The sequence below is a fragment of the Melanotaenia boesemani genome, chromosome 12 (genome assembly GCF_017639745.1).
Source record: "Melanotaenia boesemani isolate fMelBoe1 chromosome 12, fMelBoe1.pri, whole genome shotgun sequence".
Taxonomy (NCBI): Eukaryota; Metazoa; Chordata; class Actinopteri; order Atheriniformes; family Melanotaeniidae; genus Melanotaenia; species Melanotaenia boesemani.
Window position 1 is genome coordinate 1,080,725 of NC_055693.1, and position 22,813 is coordinate 1,103,537.

Consider the following 22,813-nt stretch of genomic DNA (forward strand, 5'->3'; position numbering starts at 1 on the left):
TGTTTACTTCCTGGTTTATTTATCATGTTTCCATGCAACAGTAATTCTCACCACATGTAGAGTGATGTCATTGCTGATTTCCTGTCTGCTGATGTCGTGCTCTAAGAAAAACATGACAGAGGTTTCTGAGCAGGAAGAAGGTATCAGAGTTCCCCAGAAAAGCAGAGGTGTTCCTCAGGGGTCCATCCTGGGCCCCTCCTCCTCGTTTTAGACACAATCCTCCCGTCAGTGCATGAAAACTTACCTTCAGACTGATGAAACTTCCAGCTTCTGATCCACTTTTCCACCAGCTGCTGCAGACAAAGGATTTTCCTGTTTTTCTCCGACTAAACGACTAAACTTAAATAAGAAAAAGACTTTTAAATTTAAATCTCGATGCTCATTGTTGCGAATTAGCTACAAATGGCCTCTGGACTTAAACTCTAGATTCATTTAAGACAGACAGCTCATTAAATACGAACCTTTCCTGCACAGTCTCACTTCTTTTCTAGGATATTTATGTGTGAGGAAGATTTGTAAATGTAATGTGTAATTTAATGTCCATACATGGCTTGAAATGAGCAAGTCTGCATGAGTGATGGACAGGAAAAGAAAATAATGCAGATATTTTCTTATACAATAGGTATGTTATATAAATGTAATTCTTTATAAATTATTTTATATAATAAAAAAAATATATAAAAAGAAAAAACTATTAGAAATTGTGTTCATGTCTTTAGAAGTAAAGTATTGTATATAGTAAAAATGCTGTTTATTAAACATTCAAGCATCAGAGGGTTAAATCTACTTCCTGGTTGAACCAAGAGTCTGAGCATGTTTTTTTTTTTTTTATTTTAACCCCACCAACCACCTAAAATAATGTTTACCATCTTACGTTTGAAATCTTTTATCAGCGTGACTTCGCCTCGATGAGGATTATAATGAGCATTATTTTTCACTTTAACCTGCTTTATTAACAAAAAAAAAATAATTCTGCAGGATCAGCTGATTTTTCCCCAACAAAATGATGAAACATGACAAATATTTAGAAAGAAAAGTACGACGTGGTCCTTTCATCCAGCTCTTACACTCGGCTGCAGTAACGGTTCTTTATGCTGAAGCTAAACATCATATTTCCGGTGTTCCAGGGTCCATCAACGCCAAAGAAAAACTGCAGAGCTCTGGCTTTTCTTTTTTAAATTGCAGCTCTTTGAACAGTGAAAGTCATCTGATCAGCGTTGTCGTAGACGTCTGAGTTAAAGTTTGTTATGATCCAACAGGCATCCTCAGATTTTAGCTTGTTAAAACGATGTTTTACAGTTTGAGTAGAGAAGGAAACGGCCTGTACAGAACGTGGATCTCTGCGGTTTCTGACCGCGTCTCCTTTTCCTTTCAGGGCCTAAAGAACGTGACGGTGACGGAGGGCGACTCGGTGACCCTGGAGTGTCAGATCAGCGCTCAGCCCGCCCCCGTCGTCATGTGGTTCAGAGAAGACTACAAGATCGAGAGTTCAATCGACTTCCAGACCAGCTACGAGAGCGGACTGGCCCGGATGGTGATCCGCGAGGCGTTTGCTGAAGACAGCGGCCGCTTCACCTGCACCGCCACCAACGAGGCGGGAACCATCAGCACCTCCTGCTTCCTGCTGGTCAGAGGTAACGTCACAGATTAACATGAAGAGTTTTGGAAGGTTCTGATCAATAATCCAGACCAGACTGGTTTGTTCCTGAAGGCCTGCAATGGGTCATCATGAACTGCCTCTAAAATGGTTTCTACCTTCCAAGGTGGAGAACACTTTGATTATCCGGAAGAGTCAGTTCAGTTTGCAGACCTGAGTCGCAGCAAAGGACATAATCCACACGATCAGCCAGTATCCAGGATAGAGCAGCAGCAGTTCCCCCACCAGCTACAAAGGAGAATAAATAGATTAAAACCTGAAAACAACACATGCAACACCTCACGCTAAGCTGTCATTAGTACTTAAAGCCTGATGACGAGAGGAATAAAAGAATTGGGACGCCCCCCTGAGGGCATCACGGTACACCTCTCTAAGGATCCGATCTGAGTGACCAGGGATCTCTGCTTTCTGGAGCTCCCGCCTGCTCCACAGTGTAAATGTGGGTTGTGCACACCCATGATCTGGGCACAAGGTTTGAAAATGCTGGACAAGCTGTTTTTCCGCATAAAACCAACACGTAAAAGGAAAAGTTAAGACTCTCAGAAAGAATGATAAAAGACATAAAATGGATTTAGATAAACTGAAAGAATTGGGTTTCTGCAGCAGGTAGATGGCGCTGTTGGGCTTATTTTAGCAGTAGCCTCAGTGCTTTCATCAGCTTTAAGATCCCATGTTGTGCCCGAGTATCTGTAAGCGTCTTCAGTGTCGGCCTTTTCTCCGGTGAGGATACTGACTTCAAGCTTTGAAGGTTTGTTTTCCGGACGTCAGTTATCATTTCTTTACGTTTTGTCACGTTCTAATCAAGATACTGTGTTTTCCGGACTATAAGTCCCACTTTTTTCATAGTTTACCTGCTGCTGCGGCTTATAGTCAGCTGTGACCGCTATACTATACATACATACATATATATATATAAGTATGTGTGTGTATAGTTTTTTTTTCCTCTTCATCACGTTATGACTGATGCGACTTAAAGTCTGGAAAATACGGAAATTGTCTCCGCACCATGTGACACGTCAGACAGCTCTGCGATGCTCTGACACCGGACCCAGAAGAACAGACATCCGTCATCTGAGCGTCTGAGCAGATACCTGCTGGCACGCCAGGTGTCCACATGCATGATGCACACCTGAGACGAGAGAACCTGAAAATCAAACCCGACAGACCAGAAACCCGACACAGAGTCTGTGTTAAGCACTGACACGAGCAGGTTTGGACTTACTATTAGAAAGGCTAGAAAATCTGTTTTCATTTTGATTTTAAAATAAATTATTAACCCAAATTTTTATTTAATTTATTCATTTATGAATATGAATTTCACTTATTAATGTGTGATGGATTATTTATTTTTAAATTCTGATAAAAGAAAAAAGTCTTTATTAAATAAAAGTCTAATTTCTGGAGATGATGAGAAAAATGAAGTTATCATTTTTGATCTGAGATAATGGAAGAATTCAGCTCTGGTCTCATTTTAAGGCTGTTTCCTTCTATAAAAGATGAATTTTAGCAAAACAAATGGGAAAAACAAGAAATAAGTCAGGAGTTTTAAAAACTTTCAACAAGTGAAAATACAAAATGAAAGTGGAAAAATCACAACTTAACCCTAAAACGTCTGTCTCCATGGAGACGTCTGTTCTGAATGGACAGAACATGCTTTGTGGGAGCAGATGTTAGAGTAAACGGTGTAAAACAGACTGATTTCCAGGATTTAAGCTCTGCTGTCTTTCTGTTTTAGTATCAGAGGAGATTGAGAGCAGAGAGGAGTCGGCGATTGTCACAGAAATTGGAATCACACAAGCAAGAAGGTGAGTTTCAGACAGCTGAAATGAGCTTTTAGAGCTCGGAAAAACTGCTTCAGAGCTTCAAAGCTTCATTGGACTGTTGCTTCTCTTCAGTGTTTCCATGGAGACGAAGGAGCAGATGGTGATGGAGGTGAGCGCAGGAGAAGTTGCTGCTCCCTTCTTCATCAAGAAACCCACCGTCCAGAAGCTGGTGGAGGGAGGGAGCGTCTTCTTCAACTGTCAGATCGGAGGAAACCCCAAACCTCACATCATCTGGAAGAAGAGCGGCGTTCCGCTTACCACCGGATACAGGTGAGCAGAAACCAGCAGGTGGATCTTTCTGATGTAGAAGAATCAAGCGGCAACCTCCGGTGGTAAAATGTGAAGCCTGTGTAGAAGTGCAAAAATCTGCAGTTCCCCCCTCGTCCACTAGGGGCTCCAAAACAGAGTTAATCCCCATAGACTCCCATGTTAAAAAGACCAACTTCACAGCAGAAATAAACATGTTTAAAGCCTGGTACAAAAATCCATTTTAGGATTAAAAGGTCAAGTTTACCTTCATGACAACTGTGAGGGGGGTGAATTTCTTTCTAACTCATCCGTTTGGATGTTATTTAATCTTTAAATTCTGCATAATTAGGGGCGTGTCCTTTTGATTGACATGTATCCAATATCCGTGGAAAGAAGAGAGAGTGCAGCACAACCGCGGTTTTTAGCAGGCTAACAGCGCGCCTTAGCTTTAGCCCGCCTACCTCCGTTAGCTGGTTAGCTACTGTTAGCTCCGGGTTAGCTCGGTTAGCTCTTAGCTACAGGCAGCTCGGAGTTTGATCTGTGTCAATCATCCACCCCCACCTTCACAGCCCCCTTCTCAGCTCCACCTCTTTGCCCATTTTTGTATTTTCCGGGAGTGATGGCAGGCATGATACCACCAAGATGGCAACTGTGGGAACGCCCAACGAGCTACACTTTTGCTCTTTAGAAACCTACGGGAGACGTCACGGAGGCTCCGCCCATCTTTAATGTACAGTCTATGAGAAGAACGTGTTCCTGTTTGTTCAGGATGTTTTATTTTGTTCCCCCAGATATAAAGTGGCCTACAAGAAAGAGACTGGAGAGTGCCGGCTGGAGATCTCCATGACCTTCGCTGATGATGCTGGAGAATACTCCGTCTTTGCCAAGAATCCTCACGGTGAAGCCTCAGCCTCCGCCACCCTGCTGGAGGAAGGTACCGTGTGCTTTAGTTTCTGTTTGAAACCAGTGCATGTTGAAGAAACTATGTTGTCCCGAAGTTCACCGGATCTGTTTGGGTTTACAGAGGCGTACGAAGCCTTCATGAAGCAGCATGACGTGACTTATAAAAGCGAAGTGACCGCGACGGTGGTGCAGGAGCCCTCTGTGGTCGTGAGTCAGTATGAAGTGGATCAGAGGAGGATCACCACCCCCATGAGCTACGTCTCTGAGACGGTACTTTGTCTTTGTAAATCAGTTCAAACTTTATTTATAGAGCACTTTTCATGCACAAGCAACACAAAGTTCTTCACATAATAAAAACACATTTAAAGCCTTCACACACCAGAGTATATAACAGGAAATTAAAACACACCTCATAGTAGTCTCTTTCTCTCACACACACACACACACACACACACACACACACACACACACACACACACACACACACAGAGCACATGCACCCTCCCCCACCAGCCCAGGCCTCGTTACTGAGGGGAACCTGTGTGTGAACGTAACTATAAAAACATCACTAGAATGAGAACATGTGGCTGCGCTGCTGTGAGCTGTGGTTCTGTGGACTTCCTCGATCAGGAATCAGATTTAACCCTCAACTCCGTTTCTTTCCAGGAATTCCTCATTTCAGCCTTTGAAGAAAGGATCATCCAGGAGATCGAGCTTCGGATCATGAGAATCAGCTACAGAGAGCTGGTGATGGAGGACGGAGAGATGATGGTGACCATTGCAGAGGAGGAGGCGGTGCAGCCCGCTTTCCACACTCCGGTGAAAAGTTACAGGATCGTGGAGGGAATGGGAGTCACCTTCCACTGCAAGATGGCTGGGAAGCCGCTGCCCAAGGTACCGAGAAGATGTCCAGTGTGAAGAATGAAAACATGAACCAGTTCAGACCAAACAATTTAATCCAGATGTTCTAGTGGTGTGGCTCAGTGGGTAGAGCGGCTGCTTGTATCCTAAGGGTTGCTGGTTTGATCCTCGACCTGTCGAGCTCATGTTGAGGTGTCCTTGGGCAAGACACCGAACCCCAAATAGCTCCTGATGGCTCGTGGTTGAGCGCCTTGCATGGCAGCTTCCGCCATCTGTGTGTGTGAATATAAGTAGTAAATGAAGTAATAAAGAAAATAGAAACAGTTCCACACGTATCTGAAGAAAGGGCTGTGTTCCTCCTAATAGACTGTATACAAAAGATGGGCGGAGCCTCCATGACATCACCCGTATGTTTCTAAAGAGCAAAAGTGAAGCTCATTGGGTGTTCCCACCGTCGCCATCTTGGTAGCGTCACACACGTCGTTAGTCCCAGAAAATACAAAAATGGTCAAAGAGGTGGAGCTGAGAAGGGGACTGTGAAGGTGGGGGTGGATGATTGACATCCATCAAACTCCGAACTGCCTGTAACTAAGAGCTAACCGAGCTAACCTAGAGCTAACGGTAGCTAACCAGCTAACGGAGGTAGGCGGGCTAAAGCTAAGGTGCTGTTAGCCGGCTAAAAACCGCGGTTGTGCTGCACTCTCCCTTCTTTCCACGGATATTGGATACCTGTCAATCAAAAGGACACGCCCCTAATTATGCAGAATTTAAAGATTAAATAACATCGAAACGGATGAGTTAGAAAGAAATTCACCCCCCTCACAGTTGCCATGAAGGTAAACTTGACCTTTTAATCCTAAAATGGATTTTTGTACCAGGCTTTAATCATGTTTATTTCTGCTGTGAAGTTGGTCTTTTTAACATGGGAGTCTATGGGGATTAACTCTGTTTTGGAGCCCCTAGTGGATGACGGGGGAACTGCAACTTTTTACACTTCCGCACAGGCTTCACATTTGCCGCTTGGTTCTTCCTTGCTTTTACGATTCAAGCAGGTCATGACTCATTCTCTGTGATTTGATCAGATTCACCAGTTTTCCTCACTACTCACCTTTTTATCAATAACCCTCAAGTCTGGTGAGCATCATAACTTTCTTTTAATCTTTGTGTCTGTTTACGGATAGTGTTGTCAAACGTGACAGCAGCCGTTAAGGGAATGTGCCTTTACCATTAGAAAAGACTCAAATCACATGGGCTAATATGGTTCCTCATACAAGTCGTGTTACCGATGTATCTTGTCTTTGCGTGACGAGTTTTACGGATGACTTGGGTCCAACCCAGCTGTAGCTTTCAGGGTACCTCATAAAATCCAAAGTGTTACCAGATTTTGTCTTTTAACTCTTGCATCTCTTTGTTTTAAATGTGAAACTTTATTATCCAGCAGAAGCGGGAAAAGCAACCATCGACCTTGATTTGAGTGTAAAAATCGATTATGTGACAACCTCATCAATTCAGAATCATCTGATTAAGAATCTCGATGCATCTTTGATCAGATTACTGGATCATCACCTGATGTCCACACTTCTTTTTTGTCCTCTGACAGATTTCTTGGTACAAAGATGGCCAGCGCCTCAGGACCGGTGGGCGGTACCAGATGGAGGTTCTCCAGGACGGACGGGCCAGCCTCCGTCTTCCTGTGGTGCTTCCAGAGGATGAAGGCGTCTACACCGCCTTCGCCTCCAACATGAAGGGGAACGCTGTGAGCTCAGGGAAGCTCTATGTGGAGCCGTCTGGAGTGGTCACACCTCAGAGATACACCCCACAGCCATCAATGCAAAGGATCAGGTGAGTCCAGGAAAAGGTGGGAATAAAAGATGTTAAGTTCTCCAATGGTAGACAGGTCCATGTGATTTCTGCTAAGAAGACTCTTGTGTCAGGAACAGTCAGCTGGTTTTTCTTTCAGGACAGACCAGAAAAACTCGGGGACTCTTTCTTATATGAATATCAACTTATATGTGCTAACAGTGCTGCTGTCACATGACCTTAGTACTCCACCATTGGCCCCTTTCAGGTCTACGTCTCCTCGTTCTCTGAGCCGTTCTCCCGGCCGTTCGTCCAGCCGTTCTCCTGGACGTTCCCCGGCCCGCCGACTGGAAGAGACGGACGAGATTCAGCTGGAAAGACTCTACAAACCCGTTTTCGTCATGAAGCCTTCCTCCATAAAATGCTCTGAGGGGCAGACTGCCCGGTTCGACCTGAAGGTTGTGGGCCGGCCGATGCCCGACACATACTGGTTCCACAACGGTGAGTTCAGCATCTGTCTGAAGTCGATGTTTTTCTCTGAGCTCAGCCAAGTTAAAAATCCCTTTTTTTTCCCTTTTCTCAGGACAACAAGTGGTCAACGACTACACTCACAAGATCGTGATCAAAGAGGACGGCACTCAGTCCCTGATCATCGTCCCAGCTGTTCCTCAGGACTCCGGGGAGTGGACGGTGGTGGCCCAGAACAGAGCTGGACGGACGTCCGTCTCTGTGTCTCTGGCTGTTGAAGGCAAGTTTGACTCTGCTGTGGCAACCATACAGTCTGGTCTCCAGTGGGCTGGACCAGCACAGCAACAGCATAGTAACCTAAAAATAATATAAACGCCACATTTTCCTCTCTGTTTTAACACAAAGTATGAGTACATTATCAACATGTTTACATTTAATTAACTTTGCTTTTAGAAAATATTTAACAAAATTACGCATAGTTTCAACAATATTTGGCCCATTATACATTTATTTTATTTTATTTTACAAATTTATTTTAATGTTTGATTTTATTTATACAAACAGTTTTGCTTTTATAAATAAATGTATATATAATTATATATTTTTTTTACAAGATATATATAAATTTAAAACTAAGTCATTATTTATTGATAAATTCTTTTGAAAAAAAGATTTTTAAATAAAATGTATAAATGTTATAAAACATTTTCTTTTTTCCACATTTTGGGCTGATAAATCGGCTTGGTTGTTCTGATGCTTATTCTGGGATCAACAGCTCGGGAGAGCGTGGCTCGACCTCAGTTTGTGGAGAAGCTGAAGAACATCACCGTGAAGCAGGGAACGCTGGTGGAGCTGGCAGTAAAAGCCATCGGAAACCCGCTGCCCGACATCGTCTGGCTGAAGAACAGCGACATCATCACCCCACAGAAGCACCCACACATCAGGTGAGCTTCCGTCACATTCACTCTGAAAGTAAAATGTGGAAAATCCTCCATTCGTGGGTTTGACCTGCTGCTCATTCCAGGATTGAGGGAACCAAAGGAGAGGCCAAGTTCCAGATCCCGTCTACATCGGGCTCGGACAGCGCCTGGTACACGGCTACAGCCATCAACAAGGCCGGTAGAGACACCACCCGCTGCAGAGTCAACGTGGAGGTGGACCCCAGTGCCCCCCAGACAGAGAGGAAGCTGATTATTCCCAAAGGAACCTACAAAGCCAAAGAGATCGCTGCTCCGGAGCTGGAACCGCTGCACCTGCGGTACGGTCAGGAGCAGTGGGAGGATGGAGACCTTTACGACAAAGAGAAGCAGCAGAAACCTCTGTTCAAGAAGAAGCTGACCTCTGTCCGCATGAAGCGCTTTGGTCCGGCTCACTTTGAATGCAGACTGACCCCTATTGGTGACCCCACCATGATGGTGGAGTGGCTCCATGATGGAAAACCTCTGGCTGCTGCCAACCGGCTGCGCATGGTCAATGAGTTTGGCTACTGCAGCCTGGACTACGAGGTGGCTTACGCCAGAGACAGTGGCGTCATCACCTGCAGAGCCACCAACAAGTTTGGAGTGGACCAGACTTCGGCCACCCTGATCGTCAAGGACGAGAAAGGCCTGGTAGAGGAGTCGCAGCTTCCTGAAGGCAGGAAGGGAGCGTACCGGATCGATGAGGTGGAGCGCATGGCTCGTGAAGGTGGACCTGCTGGGGTCAGCGGTGATGAAGAATCTGAGAAGACAAAACCTGAGATTGTCTTGCTACCTGAACCAGCCCGAGTCCTGGAAGGGGACATCGCTCGGTTCCGCTGCAGAGTGACCGGTTATCCGGCTCCCAAGGTCAACTGGTACCTGAACGGACAACTTATCCGCAAAAGCAAGAGATACAGACTCCGTTACGACGGGATTTACTACCTGGAGATCGTTGACATCAAGTCCTACGACTCCGGTGAGGTCCGGGTGGTTGCCGACAATCCATTAGGCACCACCGAGCACACCGTGAAGCTGGAGATCCAGCAGAGGGAGGACTTCCGGACCGTCCTGCGCCGCGCTCCAGAACCGAAGCCCACTGAGGTCCCACATGACTCGGGCAGAATTGGATTTGACATTGTGAAGGTGGACCGACCTGGTGAGACTGCACAGGACCGTGAGGTGGTCAAACTTCGAAAGGCCCAGAGAATAGTTCACGAGAAAACTTCCGAGGAGTCCGAGGAGCTAAAGAGCAAGTTCAAACGTAGGACGGAGGAAGGCTTTTACGAGTCCATCTCCGCTGTGGAGTTCAAGTCCAAGAAGAGAGACGACTCCTATGAAGACCTGCTGAAGAAGACCAAGGACGAACTGCTTCATCATCTGAAGGAGAAAGAAGAGGCTGAGAGGAAGAGGTTGGAGGAACAGGGTAAGGTCACCATCCCCACCATCAAACCTGAAAGAGTCCAGCTCTCTCCCAGCATGGAGGCACCCAAGATCCTGGAACGCATCGGAAGCAAGACCGTCGCCCCGACCGAGGAGGTTCGCTTCCGAGTCAGAGTCGTTGGTAGACCAGAACCCGAGTGCCAGTGGTTCAAAAACGGGATCCAGCTGGAGAAGTCGGACCGAGTGTACTGGTACTGGCCCGAGGACCATGTGTGTGAGCTGGTGATCCTAGACGTGATGGCGGAGGATTCGGCCAGCATCATGGTGAAGGCCTTGAATGTCGCCGGAGAGTCCTCCAGCCACGCCTTCCTGCTGGTCCAAGGTAAAGTTTGGTCATAAAGAGCCAGGCTCGGTTTAGAGCCAGGCTCGGGCCCATAGCCAGGCTCGGGCCCAGAGCCAGGCTCAGTTTAGAGCCAGGCTCGGTCCAGAGCCAGGCTCGGTTTAGAGCCAGGCTCGGTTTAGAGCTAGGTTTAGGTCCAGAACCAAGCTCCAGTCTTATGTTTTGTCTTGTTGCAGCCAAGGCAGCCATTACCTTCACCCAGAAACTAGAGGACACCTCGGCCAACGAGAAGGACACCATGGTGACCTTCGAGTGTGAAACCAACGAACCCTTCGTCAAAGTCAAATGGTTCAAGAACAACGCTGAGATCTCCTCAGGAGACAAATACCGGATGCACTCGGACAGAAAGGTCCACTTCCTGTCGGTGCTGATTATCGAGATGAGAGACGATGCCGAGTACACGTGTGTGGTCGTAGAAGACGAGAACGTGAGGACGAGTGCCAGGCTCCACGTGGAAGGTAGATACATAAATTCATCTTTTATCTGGTCTGATGTAAGTGGGGGGAATCTTCTGATTGTGGATCTTCTGGATGTTCTGGATCTTCTGTTCCTAGGTGCCACTCTGGAGCTCATCAAACAGATGGAGGACATCGAGATTCCGGAAAGCTACTCCGGAGAGTTTGAGGTGGAGCTGTCTCGTGAAGATGCCGAGGGCACCTGGTTTTTTGGAGACAAGGAGCTCGCTGCCAGCAGCAAATACATCATGTCATCCCGCCGAGGAAGACAAACCCTGTCAGTGAAGGACATCCGGAGAGAAGACCAGGGGAAGTACACGTTTGTATGTGGAGACTTGAGGAGCAGCGCCTCGCTGAAGATGAAACGTAAGCTCAACATGAGGTCGTCTCCCACTGTGATTCTGAACCACCATCTCATCCAGAAACCCAAAGATGTTGTTTAAAACATATAAACAGAAAACAATGATTTAAAAAACGTTCACTACAGCAGATTGAGTGGAGCGTTTTCCGCTTCCTTTAAATTGAACAAATTTAATCAAAATCCAGTCAGTTCAGGAAGTCTGTGGCGATACCCAGCCCAACTACCTACGTATCTAGCCGTCCAGAATATGAAGAAAGTTTACCATGAGTCGAGGTTGAAAGGGATTAATATTTACCAACCTTCGCTGGACCTGGAGTCTGTGACTGAGAACTTTCTAGTTTTCCAGCCTGATTTAAAGTTTGGTCCTGATTTAAACGTCCCCCTCCCCCCACAGTTCGCCCGGTCACCCTGATGCAGCCTCTGACCGACCTCACGGTGTGTGAGGGTGACATTGCTCAGCTGGAGGTCCGGTTCTCCCAGGAGAGCGTCGAAGGCACCTGGATGAAGAGCGGCCAGGCCATCTCGGCCTCGGACCGCGTCCACATCGTCATCGACAGGCTGGTCCACAAGCTTCTGGTGGAGAACGTCAGTAGAGAAGATGCGGCCTCCTACTCTTTCATCGTTCCATCTCATGACATCTCCACCTCCGCAAAGCTCAACGTTCAGAGTGAGTGTTGGAAGATTTCTGGAATATGTCCAACTGTGAACATCAGCGTCCGGTCCTCACCTTCTGTCTTCCCTCACAGCTATCGACATTGTGGTGCCGCTCAAGGACGTGTCCTCCATTGAAGGCACCAAGGCTGTCCTGGAGGCCAAGATCTCAGCTCAGGACGTCAGCTCAGTTAAATGGTTCCACAACGACAAGCTGCTGATGGCCAGCGACCGCATCCAGATGGTGGCCAAGGGAGCCAAGCAGCGCCTGGTCTTCAGCAGGACCTACGCCTCAGACGAAGGCCGCTACAAGCTGGTGGTCGGGAAGGTGGACACCAGCTGCAGCTTGTCCGTCGAACGTAAGACATCCTGTCTCCTCCTGGTTCTGTCTTCAGGGTCTGGTTTCATGTTCTAACACAGCTGCTTTTACAGAGGTGCAGATCATGAAGGACATGGAGGACAAAGTCTGCTCAGAGTCCCAGAACGTCATGTTTGACGTAGAAGTTTCTCATCCTGGAATCGACCCGGTCTGGACCTTCAGAGACCAGCAGCTCAAAGCCGGACTCAAGTACAAGATGGAGTCCAAGGGGAAGGTCCACTCTCTGATGGTTATCGACACCATGAAGGATGAGGAGGGCCAGTACATGTTCCACGCCGGTGAGAAGACATCCAGCGCCACCCTCACCGTCTCTGGTACGTCCAAAGAAAGGATCTAAACGTCCAGTTAAAGGTGGACTGTTGGTCCAGAAACTCTGGTTTGGTTTGACATTGGTTTGCCAGTCTGAACCGAGCCTTCAGTCAGGTGTGTTTCTCTGTGCTGCCACTAGGTGGAGCCATCACACAACCCCTGCAGGACGTGACAGTGGCCGAGTCTCAGACCGCCGAGCTGGAGTGCCAAGTCGCCAACGCCGACACGGAGGGCAGGTGGCTGAAGGACGGCCAGCCCGTGGACTTCAACGAGAACGTGGTGAGTGAAGTGAAGGGGGCCGTCAGGCGGCTCGTCATCTTCATCACCAGACCGCAGGACGTCGGAGAGTACACCTACCAGGTGGCCAACTCCAAAACCAGCGCCAACCTCAGGGTAGAAGGTGAGTACCGAACTCCTGCTGTGTCCCACCACCACAGACAGAGATGTCAAACATATGGCCCGGGGGCCACACCAACTCACCAGAGGGTCCAGTCTGGCCCGCGAGATCTATTTAGTAAATGTGAAAATAACAAGAAGATATTAACTGTATTATAATAAAAGTAAAAAAGTATTTTAATTAAAATAACTAATATTATAATAAACTGTAATATATATTACAGGGTTAGGGTTAACCCTAACCCCTAACCCTTATATTACAATAGTAATCGAGTCCCACCTCTTATACATTTATTTATTAAATGGGTAAATAAACAGACACCTCTGGACTAAAACGTGTCTTTCTGGTGGAGGTTTCTGGTGATGTGACACTGTGGTTCTCCTCCAGCCGTGAAGATCAAGAAGACTCTGAAGAACCAGACTGTGACAGAGACCCAGGAGGCGGTGTTCTCCCTGGAACTTACCCACCCGGATGTGAAAGGATCCCAGTGGATCAAGAACGGAGTGGAACTGCAGAACAGCGACAAGTACGAGATCAGCTCTGATGGGATGGTCCACACGCTGAAGGTGAAGGGCTGCACCACGCAGGACGAGACCGTTTACGCCTTCAAGCTGGGAAAACTGTCCGCCAACGCCCGGCTCAACGTGGAGAGTGAGTATCCGCAGGATCCCCATCCCCTCACAGCCTCCACCATCCCTTCTGACTTTCCTCTGACTTTGTTTGTGCAGCCATCAAAATTGTGAAGAAGATAAAGGACGTGACGTCCCTGCTGGACGGCACCGCCTCCTTCGAGTTGAGCCTGTCCCACGACAACATCCCGGTCAGGTGGATGTTCAACGGCGCCGAGCTGAAGTCGAGCGAGAAGTGCAAGATCCTGTCAGAGAGGAAGGCTCACAAGCTGATCCTGCAGAACGTGGACGGCGGCAGCGGCGGGGAGTACACGGCGGTGGTGGGACACCTGCAGTGCAGCGCCGTGCTCACGGTGGAGGGTACGTCACACCGCCTGCATCAGGGCAGCTGAAGGGAGAGAGGGTAGAAGAAATGCAAAGAAGAAACCCAAATACAATTTTGTAAAAAAATTGTAAGAACCAAATACAGAAATAAATAAAAAAGTATTTAAAAAAAATCATAGAATCTTGTTTTTTTTTTCTTTTTTTTCTAAATTTACCACAAAGTTAAATTTTTATAATTTTGTTTTTATGAATCTGAAGATCAGAATAAGATATTTATAATATTTTATATTCATTTTATTACTAAATACTTTTGTTTTGAGCTTGTAGAAAATTAATTTTTAGTTATTCAAAGTTTGATGTCAGTAAAAATATTAAGACTTAAATAAAAACAGAAAAATTTAGTGGATTTAAATGGATAAATGCAATTTACTGAATATAAAGTTAATATTCTAGATAAAAATATATTAACCCAACATGAAATCTTATGTTTAAAAAAGTTTGATGGTTAAAAACAATAAATAAAAATTAATTAAAGGAGTTAACCATTTAATTATTTATTAACTAATAATTAAATATTTGTATTTTTTTGATAATTTCTGTCATTTCTGGTTTATAAATATTGAATGATGGATTATTTCAATGATCTAAAGATGTTTACACTCTGGTGGTTTCTGTGTTGTGACTGGATCTGATGCCTGCAGCGCTGCGAGTCACCAAACCCATGAAGAACCTGCAGGTCCCGGAGACCCAGGCCGCCACGCTGGAGTGCGAGGTGTCGCACTTCAACGTGCCGTCCACCTGGCTGAAGAACGGCGTGGAGATCGAGATGAGCGAGAAGTTCAGGATCGTGGTCCAGGGGAAACTCCACCAACTGAAGATCATGAACACCAGCAGGGACGACTCGGCCGAGTACACCTTCGTGTGCGGGAACGACCGCGTGTCGGCGACGCTCACCATCAACCGTAAGATCAAACCTTGTCACATGACCGGAAACGCATCATTCCTGCAGATCTTTGTGCAGTAACATGCTCTTCTCCTGCAGCCGTCCTCATCACCTCCATGATGAAGGACCTGAACGCTCAGGAGAGGGACACCATCACCTTCGAGGTCACCGTCAACTACGAGGGCATCACCTACAAATGGCTGAAGAACGGCGTGGAGGTGAAGTCGTCGGACCGCTGCCAGGTCCGCAGCCGGCAGCTCACGCACTCGCTCACCATCCGGAACGTTCACTTCGGAGACGGGGGGGAGTACCAGTTCGTGGCTGGGTCCGCCGCCAGCGCTGCCAACCTGTTCGTGGAAGGTAACGATGCCTCCGTGCTCGCCGTGTTCCGGGACATCAGGGACGCCTCTGATTGGTCTTTTTTCTCTTTTCAGCTCGACTGATTGAATTCACCAAGAAGATCAAAGACATAAAGATCACGGAGAAGAAGAAGGCCGTTTTCGAGTGTGAGGTTTCTGAGCCGAACGTCCAGGTGATGTGGATGAGGGACGGCCAGGAGCTGGACACGTCTGAGGACAGGTGAGTCTGACTTCGCCTCCGTCGGACGCCATCAGGAGCCGCCACGGGTCAGACCTCATCCCCTGCTGCGTTCACAGGTACGTGGTGACAGCAGAGAAGCACCTTCACCGCCTCATGATCCAGACGGTCCGCATGTCCGATGCTGGAGAGTACTCCGTGGTCGCCGGGTCGAGCGTCTCCAAGGCCCAGCTGACTGTGGAAGGACGCGACGTCCGGATCGCCGAGCCCACCAAGCGGGAGATCACGGTGAGCAGTCGTGGCCTCAGAAGAAACCTGAACCTCTGAGAGGTCTGATACCGAGTTGGAACATTTCTCCATCCTGTCCTGCAGGTCCTGGAGAAGCACAGAGCCACCTTCGAGTTTGAGGTGAACGAGGACGACGTGGAGGGCCGCTGGCTGAGGAACGGTGTGGAGATCCAGTTCTCGGTGGAGGAGAGGTTCAGCTACGTGGCCATCAGGAAGCTGCACCGCCTCACCATCTCTGAGACCTACAGGAGCGACGCCGGGGAGTACACCTTCATCGCCGGCAAGAACAGGAGCACCATGAACCTCCGGGTCAACCGTGAGTCCAACAGAACCCAGAACGGCTCCCTGTGTCATAGAAATCCAGATTAACCCTGAGCAGGAGGGTCCGGCTCATCCTTGTCCAGGTTCCACATCCAATCTAGTCTCCGGCTCTTCCTAGTCCAGGTTCCACATCCAATCTAGTCTCCGGCTCTTCCTAGTCCAGGTTCCACATCCAATCTAGTCTCCGGCTCATCCTAGTCCAGGTTCCACATCCAATCTAGTCTCCGGCTCATCCTAGTCCAGGTTCCACATCCAGTCTGGTCTCCGGCTCATCCTAGTCCAGGTTCCACATCCAGTCTGGTCTCTGGCTCATCCTAGTCCAGGTTCCACATCCAGTCTGGTCTCCGGCTCTTCCTAGTCCAGGTTCCACATCCAATCTAGTCTCTGACTCATCCTAGTCCAGGTTCCACATCCAATCTAGTCTCTGGCTCATCCTAGTCCAGGTTCCACATCCAGTCTAGTCTCCGGCTCATCCTAGTCCAGGTTCCACATCCAATCTAGTCTCCGGCTCATCCTAGTCCAGGTTCCACATCCAGTCTAGTCTCCGGCTCATCCTAGTCCAGGTTCCACATCCAATCTAGTCTCCGGCTCATCCTAGTCCAGGTTCCACATCCAGTCTGGTGGTGAGAAAGCGTTTCCGGTAGCTTTTGGAATCGGTGTGAAGAAGCTAACGTGGTGTCCAGGCTCTGTGTGTGCGTCGCTGTCATCGGTGTACCGGAAACCGTGCACTGACTAACGTTCCACGTTGTTTGGAAGAAACGGTGAAACGTGTTCATCGTTTTTAACGCGTTGTTTGGAAGAAACGGTGAAACGTGTTCATCGTTTTTAACGCGTTGTTTGGAAGAAACGGTGAAACGTGTTCATCGTTTTTAACGCGTTGTTTGGAAGAAACGGTGAAACGTGTTCATCGTTTTTAACGCGTTGTTTGGAAGAGACGGTGAAACGTGTTCATCGTTCTTAACGCGTTGTTTGGAAGAAACGGTGAAACGTGTTCATCGTTTTTAACGCGTTGTTTGGAAGAAACGGTGAAACGTGTTCATCGTTTTTAACGCGTTGTTTGGAAGAAACGGTGAAACGTGTTCATCGTTTTTAACGCGTTGTTTGGAAGAAACGGTGAAACGTGTTCATCGTTTTTAACGCGTTGTTTGGAAGAAACGGTGAAACGTGTTCATCGTTTTTAACACGTTCATGTTTTTGTGATGGATGCAGATAAAATGAATGAAAACAGCAGAATTACTGGATCAAATAGATTTAAGAAGTTCATTCTTGGGAAAAGATGGTCGGTTATTTTCTGTAATGTAGGAAAACACACGAGCTCCGGAGGTCTGGACACAAAGTTTATTATATATGAAAATCTATTTTATATAAAAATATTTTATATTTATTTCATATATATTAGTTTACATATTTTATTTATAAATATATATTTTATATATAATTATTTCTCTTTATAAAAAAATTTGTACATTTTAACTTCATATATATAAATATGTATTTTTTATTTTGTATTTCAATTTTTATATGTATTGATTTGTTTAACTTTTTATTTATTTCTATATTGTATTTAACTATTTACTCATATTTCCTTTACATGTACATCACACCAAACATTTAACCCCAACAGACGTAGACGTGTTTGACATTTACACAGAAAACATAAAAACCTCACCTGTAAACAGATTACAGTTACTTTTATTATATGACAGTTACTTTTACTAGAATATTACAGTTACAGTTATTATAATTACACTTAGTTTATAATAAGTTAGAGTTTTATTTAAAAAGGGACAGTGCATATTAATTATAGCAAAGCTAATCTCCATCCTTAGTCCCTTCGACATTTTTATATTCACCACATTCATCATGTGGGCCAGATTGGACCCTCTGGAGGCTGGTTTTGGTCCCTCAGCCATATGTTTAACACCCCTGATTTAGACGCTGGCTTGATGATGGGAATGGTGGGAAAAAAAATAAACTGATGTGGTGCTCTCCTCCCGTTCAGTCCCGGAACCTCCTCAGATCCTGCGTCACATGGAGCCGCAGTCGGTGGAGGCCGGGAAGCCGGCCCGCTTCTCGGTCCAGGTGAGCGGCATTCCTCAGCCGCAGATCTTCTGGTACAAGAACTCCCAGACTCTGTCTGCAGGCTTCAAGTGTAAGTTCCTCCATGACGGCAACGAGCACATGCTGCTGCTGATCGAGGTCTTCCCTGAGGATGCCGCCATCTACAACTGCGAGGCCAAGAACGACTACGGCACCGCCACCAGCACCGCCACGCTCAACGTGGAGGGTGAGTCTGGACCCGGTCCTGCAGAGCGGACTGAGTGAAAACCTTCAGAAAGTCCTGATCCAGGTCTCGGTGTGTTTTAGTTTCAGAAGTGGTCTCTCCGGACTCTGCGGCCCCCGTGGCTCCTCCCGTCGTCTTGACGCCCGTCAGCAATGCTTCGGCCTGTGAGGGAGAACCGGCTCGCTTCCAGTGCAGAGTCCGCGGAGACGGTGAGAAGACTAACCCCCACCATGCTTCATTTCCACGGGGAGGGGGGGCGGCTCCGAGTCTGATGAAGACTGTGCTTATCTTCATCTGTCTGCAGACGTGAAGATCAGCTGGTTCCACAGAGACAAGGAGATCAAACAGTCGGACTTCTTCAGGATGTCTCAGTTTGACGACAGCTGTCAGCTGGAGATCTCCAGGGCTTACCCTGAGGACGAGGGCGAGTACACCTGCGTGGCCACCAACAACGCCGGGAGGGTGTCGTGCTCCGCCACGCTGACACTGGACGGTGAGTTTGGACCTGGTCCTCAGATTCCGGTGCAGGACGGTGGTACTAGTCCAGATTCTGGGACTCACAAGTCAGCTTGGGTTTGATAGATTTACTGCCTCAGTCAGGCTGACAGTCCGGTTCTGGCTGTGGTCTGGTTTTGGCCATGATCCAGTTCTGACTGGTCCGGTTCTGGTTGTGGTCCAGTTCTGATAAGACACCATTCAGGACAAACACTGTTGTTTTCACCTCCATCTGACCTCCAGTTAGTCCACTTTGGTCCATTCTCGGTCCAGTTTAGATCCAGTTTGGACTAGTTAGGATTCAGTTTTATCCATTTTGTCCAGTTTGTCCGTGTGACTGGTCCACTCGCTGCTGCCGTGTGAACGAAGTGAACCTGCTTCCTTTCAGGAGAATCTGAAACAGCTGGTGGTCCTGCTGGGTCTCAGAAAACCACCTCCACCAGCATTTCCATCTCCAGCCTAAAGAAACCCTCCATTGGTCCAAAGCCACTTTTCATCCAGCCAATCACGAGCTGCACGGTGCCGCATGGCGAGGTGGCCCGCTTCCACGCGCGCGTGTCCAGCATGCCGAAGCCGGAGATCAGCTGGTTCCACAACCGGCAGCCGGTCCGGCCCACCAAGAACGTGGTGTTCCACTTTGATGAGGTGACGAACGCTGCCACGCTCATCATCGTGGACGCCTTCCCCGAGCACGCGGGTCAGTACACCTGCAGGGCGGCCAACGCCGCCGGGGAGGCGGTGTGCTCCGCCACCCTCACCGTCACCACAGAAGAAGAAGGTGACTCCCTCTGAAACCACACAGAGATAATTCTGCCCCCGATCACCTCCACCCACTGCAGGGATGTCCTGATCCGATCCATCCGAGATCCGACTTCCTGTCGGTCGTCTCAAAAACTGCAGAAAAATTACAGATTTATTTCTTTCAACTACAGTCATGATGAAAACTTCCAACTTTGTAATTTGTCTCATTATTTTAACCCTTAAATACCGACTATTTAACACGATGTTTTTATAAAACAGAACAGAAAAGTATTTTCCAATTAACTGATTTTGGATGGTGAGAATTTTCTTTATAGTCTTAAATCCACTAAAAATAGTGACTACGTTGATTCTGACGCATTGTTTGATGCAGATTTATCATTTCCTACCCTTTCAGGTCATTTTATAGACAAAACATTCCCTCCAAAATTTACAGAGTAACCCTGTAGTACCGGACGTCCCATCGGACCGGACGTCCCTTTAGTACCAGATGTCCTGTCGGACTGGACTTCCCGTTAGTACCGTACGTCCCGTCGGACCGGACATCCCGTTAGTACCAGATGTCCTGTCGGACCGGACGTCCCGTTAGTACCGTACGTCCCGTCGGACCAGACGTCCCATTAGTACCAGATGTCCCGTTAGTACCGTACGTCCCGTCGGACCGGACATCCCGTTAGTACCAGATGTCCCATCGGACCGGACGTCCCTTTAGTACCAGATGTCCTGTCGGACCGGACTTCCCATTAGTACCGTACGTCCCGTCGGACCGGACATCCCGTTAGTACCAGAGGTCCTGTCGGACCGTACGTCCCGTCGGACCGGACATCCCATTAGTACCGGACGTCCCGTCGGACTGGACGTCCCGTTAGTACCGTACGTCCCGTCGGACCGGACATCCCGTTAGTACCAGAGGTCCTGTCGGACCGGACGTCCCGTTCGTACCGTACGTCCTGTCGGACTGGACGTCCCGTTAGTACCGTACGTCCCGTCGCACCGGACATCCCGTTAGTACCAGATGTCCTGTCGGACCGGACGTCCCGTTCGTACCGTACGTCCCGTCGGACCGGACATCCCGTTAGTACCAGATGTCCTGTCGGATCGGACTTCCCGTTAGTACCGTACGTCCCGTCGGACCGGACATTCCGTTAGTACCAGATGTCCTGTCGGACCGGACGTCCCGTTAGTACCGTACGTTCCGTCGGACCAGACGTCCCGTTAGTACCAGATGTCCCGTTAGTACCGTACGTCCCGTCGGACCGGACATCCCGTTAGTACCGGACGTCCCGTCGGACTGGACGTCCCGTTAGTACCGTACGTCCCGTCGGACCGGACATCCCGTTAGTACCAGACGTCCCGTCGGACCGGACTTCCCGTTAGTACCGTACGTCCCGTCGGACCGGACATCCCGTTAGTACCAGATGTCCTGTCGGACCGGACGTCCCGTTAGTACCGTACGTCCCGTCGGACCAGACGTCCCGTTAGTACCAGATGTCCCGTTAGTACCGTACGTCCCGTCGGACCGGACATCCCGTTAGTACCGGACGTCCCATCGGACTGGACGTCCCGTTAGTACCGTACGTCTCGTCGGACCGGACATCCCGTTAGTACCAGATGTCCCATCGGACCGGACGTCCCTTTAGTACCAGATGTCCTGTCGGACCGGACTTCCCATTAGTACCGTACGTCCCTTCGGACCGGACATCCCGTTAGTACCAGAGGTCTTGTCGGACCGGACGTCCCGTTCGTACCGTACGTCCCGTCGGACCGGACATCCCGTTAGTACCGGACGTCCCGTCGGACTGGACGTCCCGTTAGTACTGTACGTCCCGTCGGACCGGACATCCCGTTAGAGCTTAGGTGTCGTCCTCGACAGCACATTGTCCTTCCAGTCTCACATTTATAACATCACCCGGTCCGCCTATTTCCACCTACGTAATATTTCTCGTCTCCGTCCTTCCCTCACTTCCCAAACTACTGCCATTCTTGTTCACAGCCTGATCACATCCCGCATTGACTACTGCAATTCACTTCTTTTTGGCCTCCCCAATAAGTCCCTCCAGAAGCTGCAGCTCCTCCAAAACTCTGCCGCACGTGTTATCACTCGGACCCCCATTGCTCATCATATCACTCCCATCTTGCAACAACTCCACTGGCTCCCCATCAAACAAAGGATCATCTACAAAATACTGATCATCACTTTTAAGGCACTCCATAACATGGCTCCATCTTACATCTCTGATCTCCTTCATCCACACACCCCTTCCCGCACACTGCGTTCCTCCCATACCCATCAGCTTTCCGTTCCCCCGGCACGTCTGGCAACAATGGGGAGCAGGGCGTTTAGTCGCTCGGCTCCTCATCTCTGGAATTCCCTCCCTCCTGATCTCCGTACAGTGGACTCCTTCCTTCTCTTCAAATCCAGACTCAAAACTCATCTGTTCAGACAGTCTTATCCCCCCTAAGTCCATATACATCTTTCCACAGTGTTTCCTTCCTCTATCACTTATTCTGTTTTGTGCTTTTAATGTTTTGCTTACTTTTAGTGTCTTATGTTTGTACAGTGTCCTTGGGTGCTTTGATAAGGCGCTTTTTTAAAATAAAATGTATTATTATTATTATTATTATTGTTAGTACCAGATGTCCTGTCGGACCGGACGTCCCGTTCGTACCGTACGTCCCGTCGGACCAGACGTCCCGTTAGTACCAGATGTCCCGTTAGTACCGTATGTCCTGTCGGACTGGACGTCCCGTTAGTACCGGACATCCTGTTAGTACCGGATGTCCTGTCGGACCGAACGTCCCGTCGGACCAGACGTCCCGTTAGTACCAGATGGCTTGTCGGACCGGACGTCCCGTTAGTACCGGACGTCCCGTCGGACCAGATGTCCCGCTAGTACCGGATGTCCTGTCGGACCGGACGTCCCATCGGACCAGATGTCCCATTAGGACCAGATGTCCTGTCGGTCCCGCTCAGACCTACAAGGGTTAAACTAATAAAGACAGTTTATGAAAACTTATCAAACATGCGTAAACCGGAGCTCAAACAGAACCAGGATCGGGACATCCCTCTGGTCCACTAATATCACCGTCCCACAGAGAGCAACCACTCCTCCTCCTCACCCTCCTCATCACTCCTTCCTCCTCCTCTCTGCTCTTCATCCTCCTCCAGGAAAGTGTTTCC

At 48.3% G+C, this 22,813-nt stretch overlaps 1 protein-coding gene across 1 annotated transcript in view; it reads left to right on the forward strand.

Moving 5' to 3' along the window:
* The window catches only part of ttn.2 (titin, tandem duplicate 2), a 253,726-nt gene that overhangs the window by 25,714 nt on the left and 205,199 nt on the right, over nt 1-22,813 (forward strand). Inside the window, 29 exon segments of the mRNA XM_042002074.1 lie at nt 1,376-1,634; nt 3,393-3,462; nt 3,553-3,750; nt 4,521-4,663; nt 4,754-4,902; nt 5,299-5,526; nt 7,094-7,335; nt 7,562-7,794; nt 7,877-8,041; nt 8,537-8,705; nt 8,786-10,482; nt 10,677-10,958; nt 11,055-11,321; nt 11,711-11,983; nt 12,063-12,326; nt 12,400-12,660; nt 12,795-13,055; nt 13,440-13,703; nt 13,781-14,041; nt 14,707-14,967; nt 15,048-15,308; nt 15,383-15,527; nt 15,605-15,773; nt 15,858-16,089; nt 18,097-18,381; nt 18,462-18,587; nt 18,683-18,875; nt 19,079-19,115; nt 19,300-19,651. Of these exon segments, the coding sequence (XP_041858008.1) occupies nt 1,376-1,634; nt 3,393-3,462; nt 3,553-3,750; nt 4,521-4,663; nt 4,754-4,902; nt 5,299-5,526; nt 7,094-7,335; nt 7,562-7,794; nt 7,877-8,041; nt 8,537-8,705; nt 8,786-10,482; nt 10,677-10,958; nt 11,055-11,321; nt 11,711-11,983; nt 12,063-12,326; nt 12,400-12,660; nt 12,795-13,055; nt 13,440-13,703; nt 13,781-14,041; nt 14,707-14,967; nt 15,048-15,308; nt 15,383-15,527; nt 15,605-15,773; nt 15,858-16,089; nt 18,097-18,381; nt 18,462-18,587; nt 18,683-18,875; nt 19,079-19,115; nt 19,300-19,651 (7,747 nt within the window).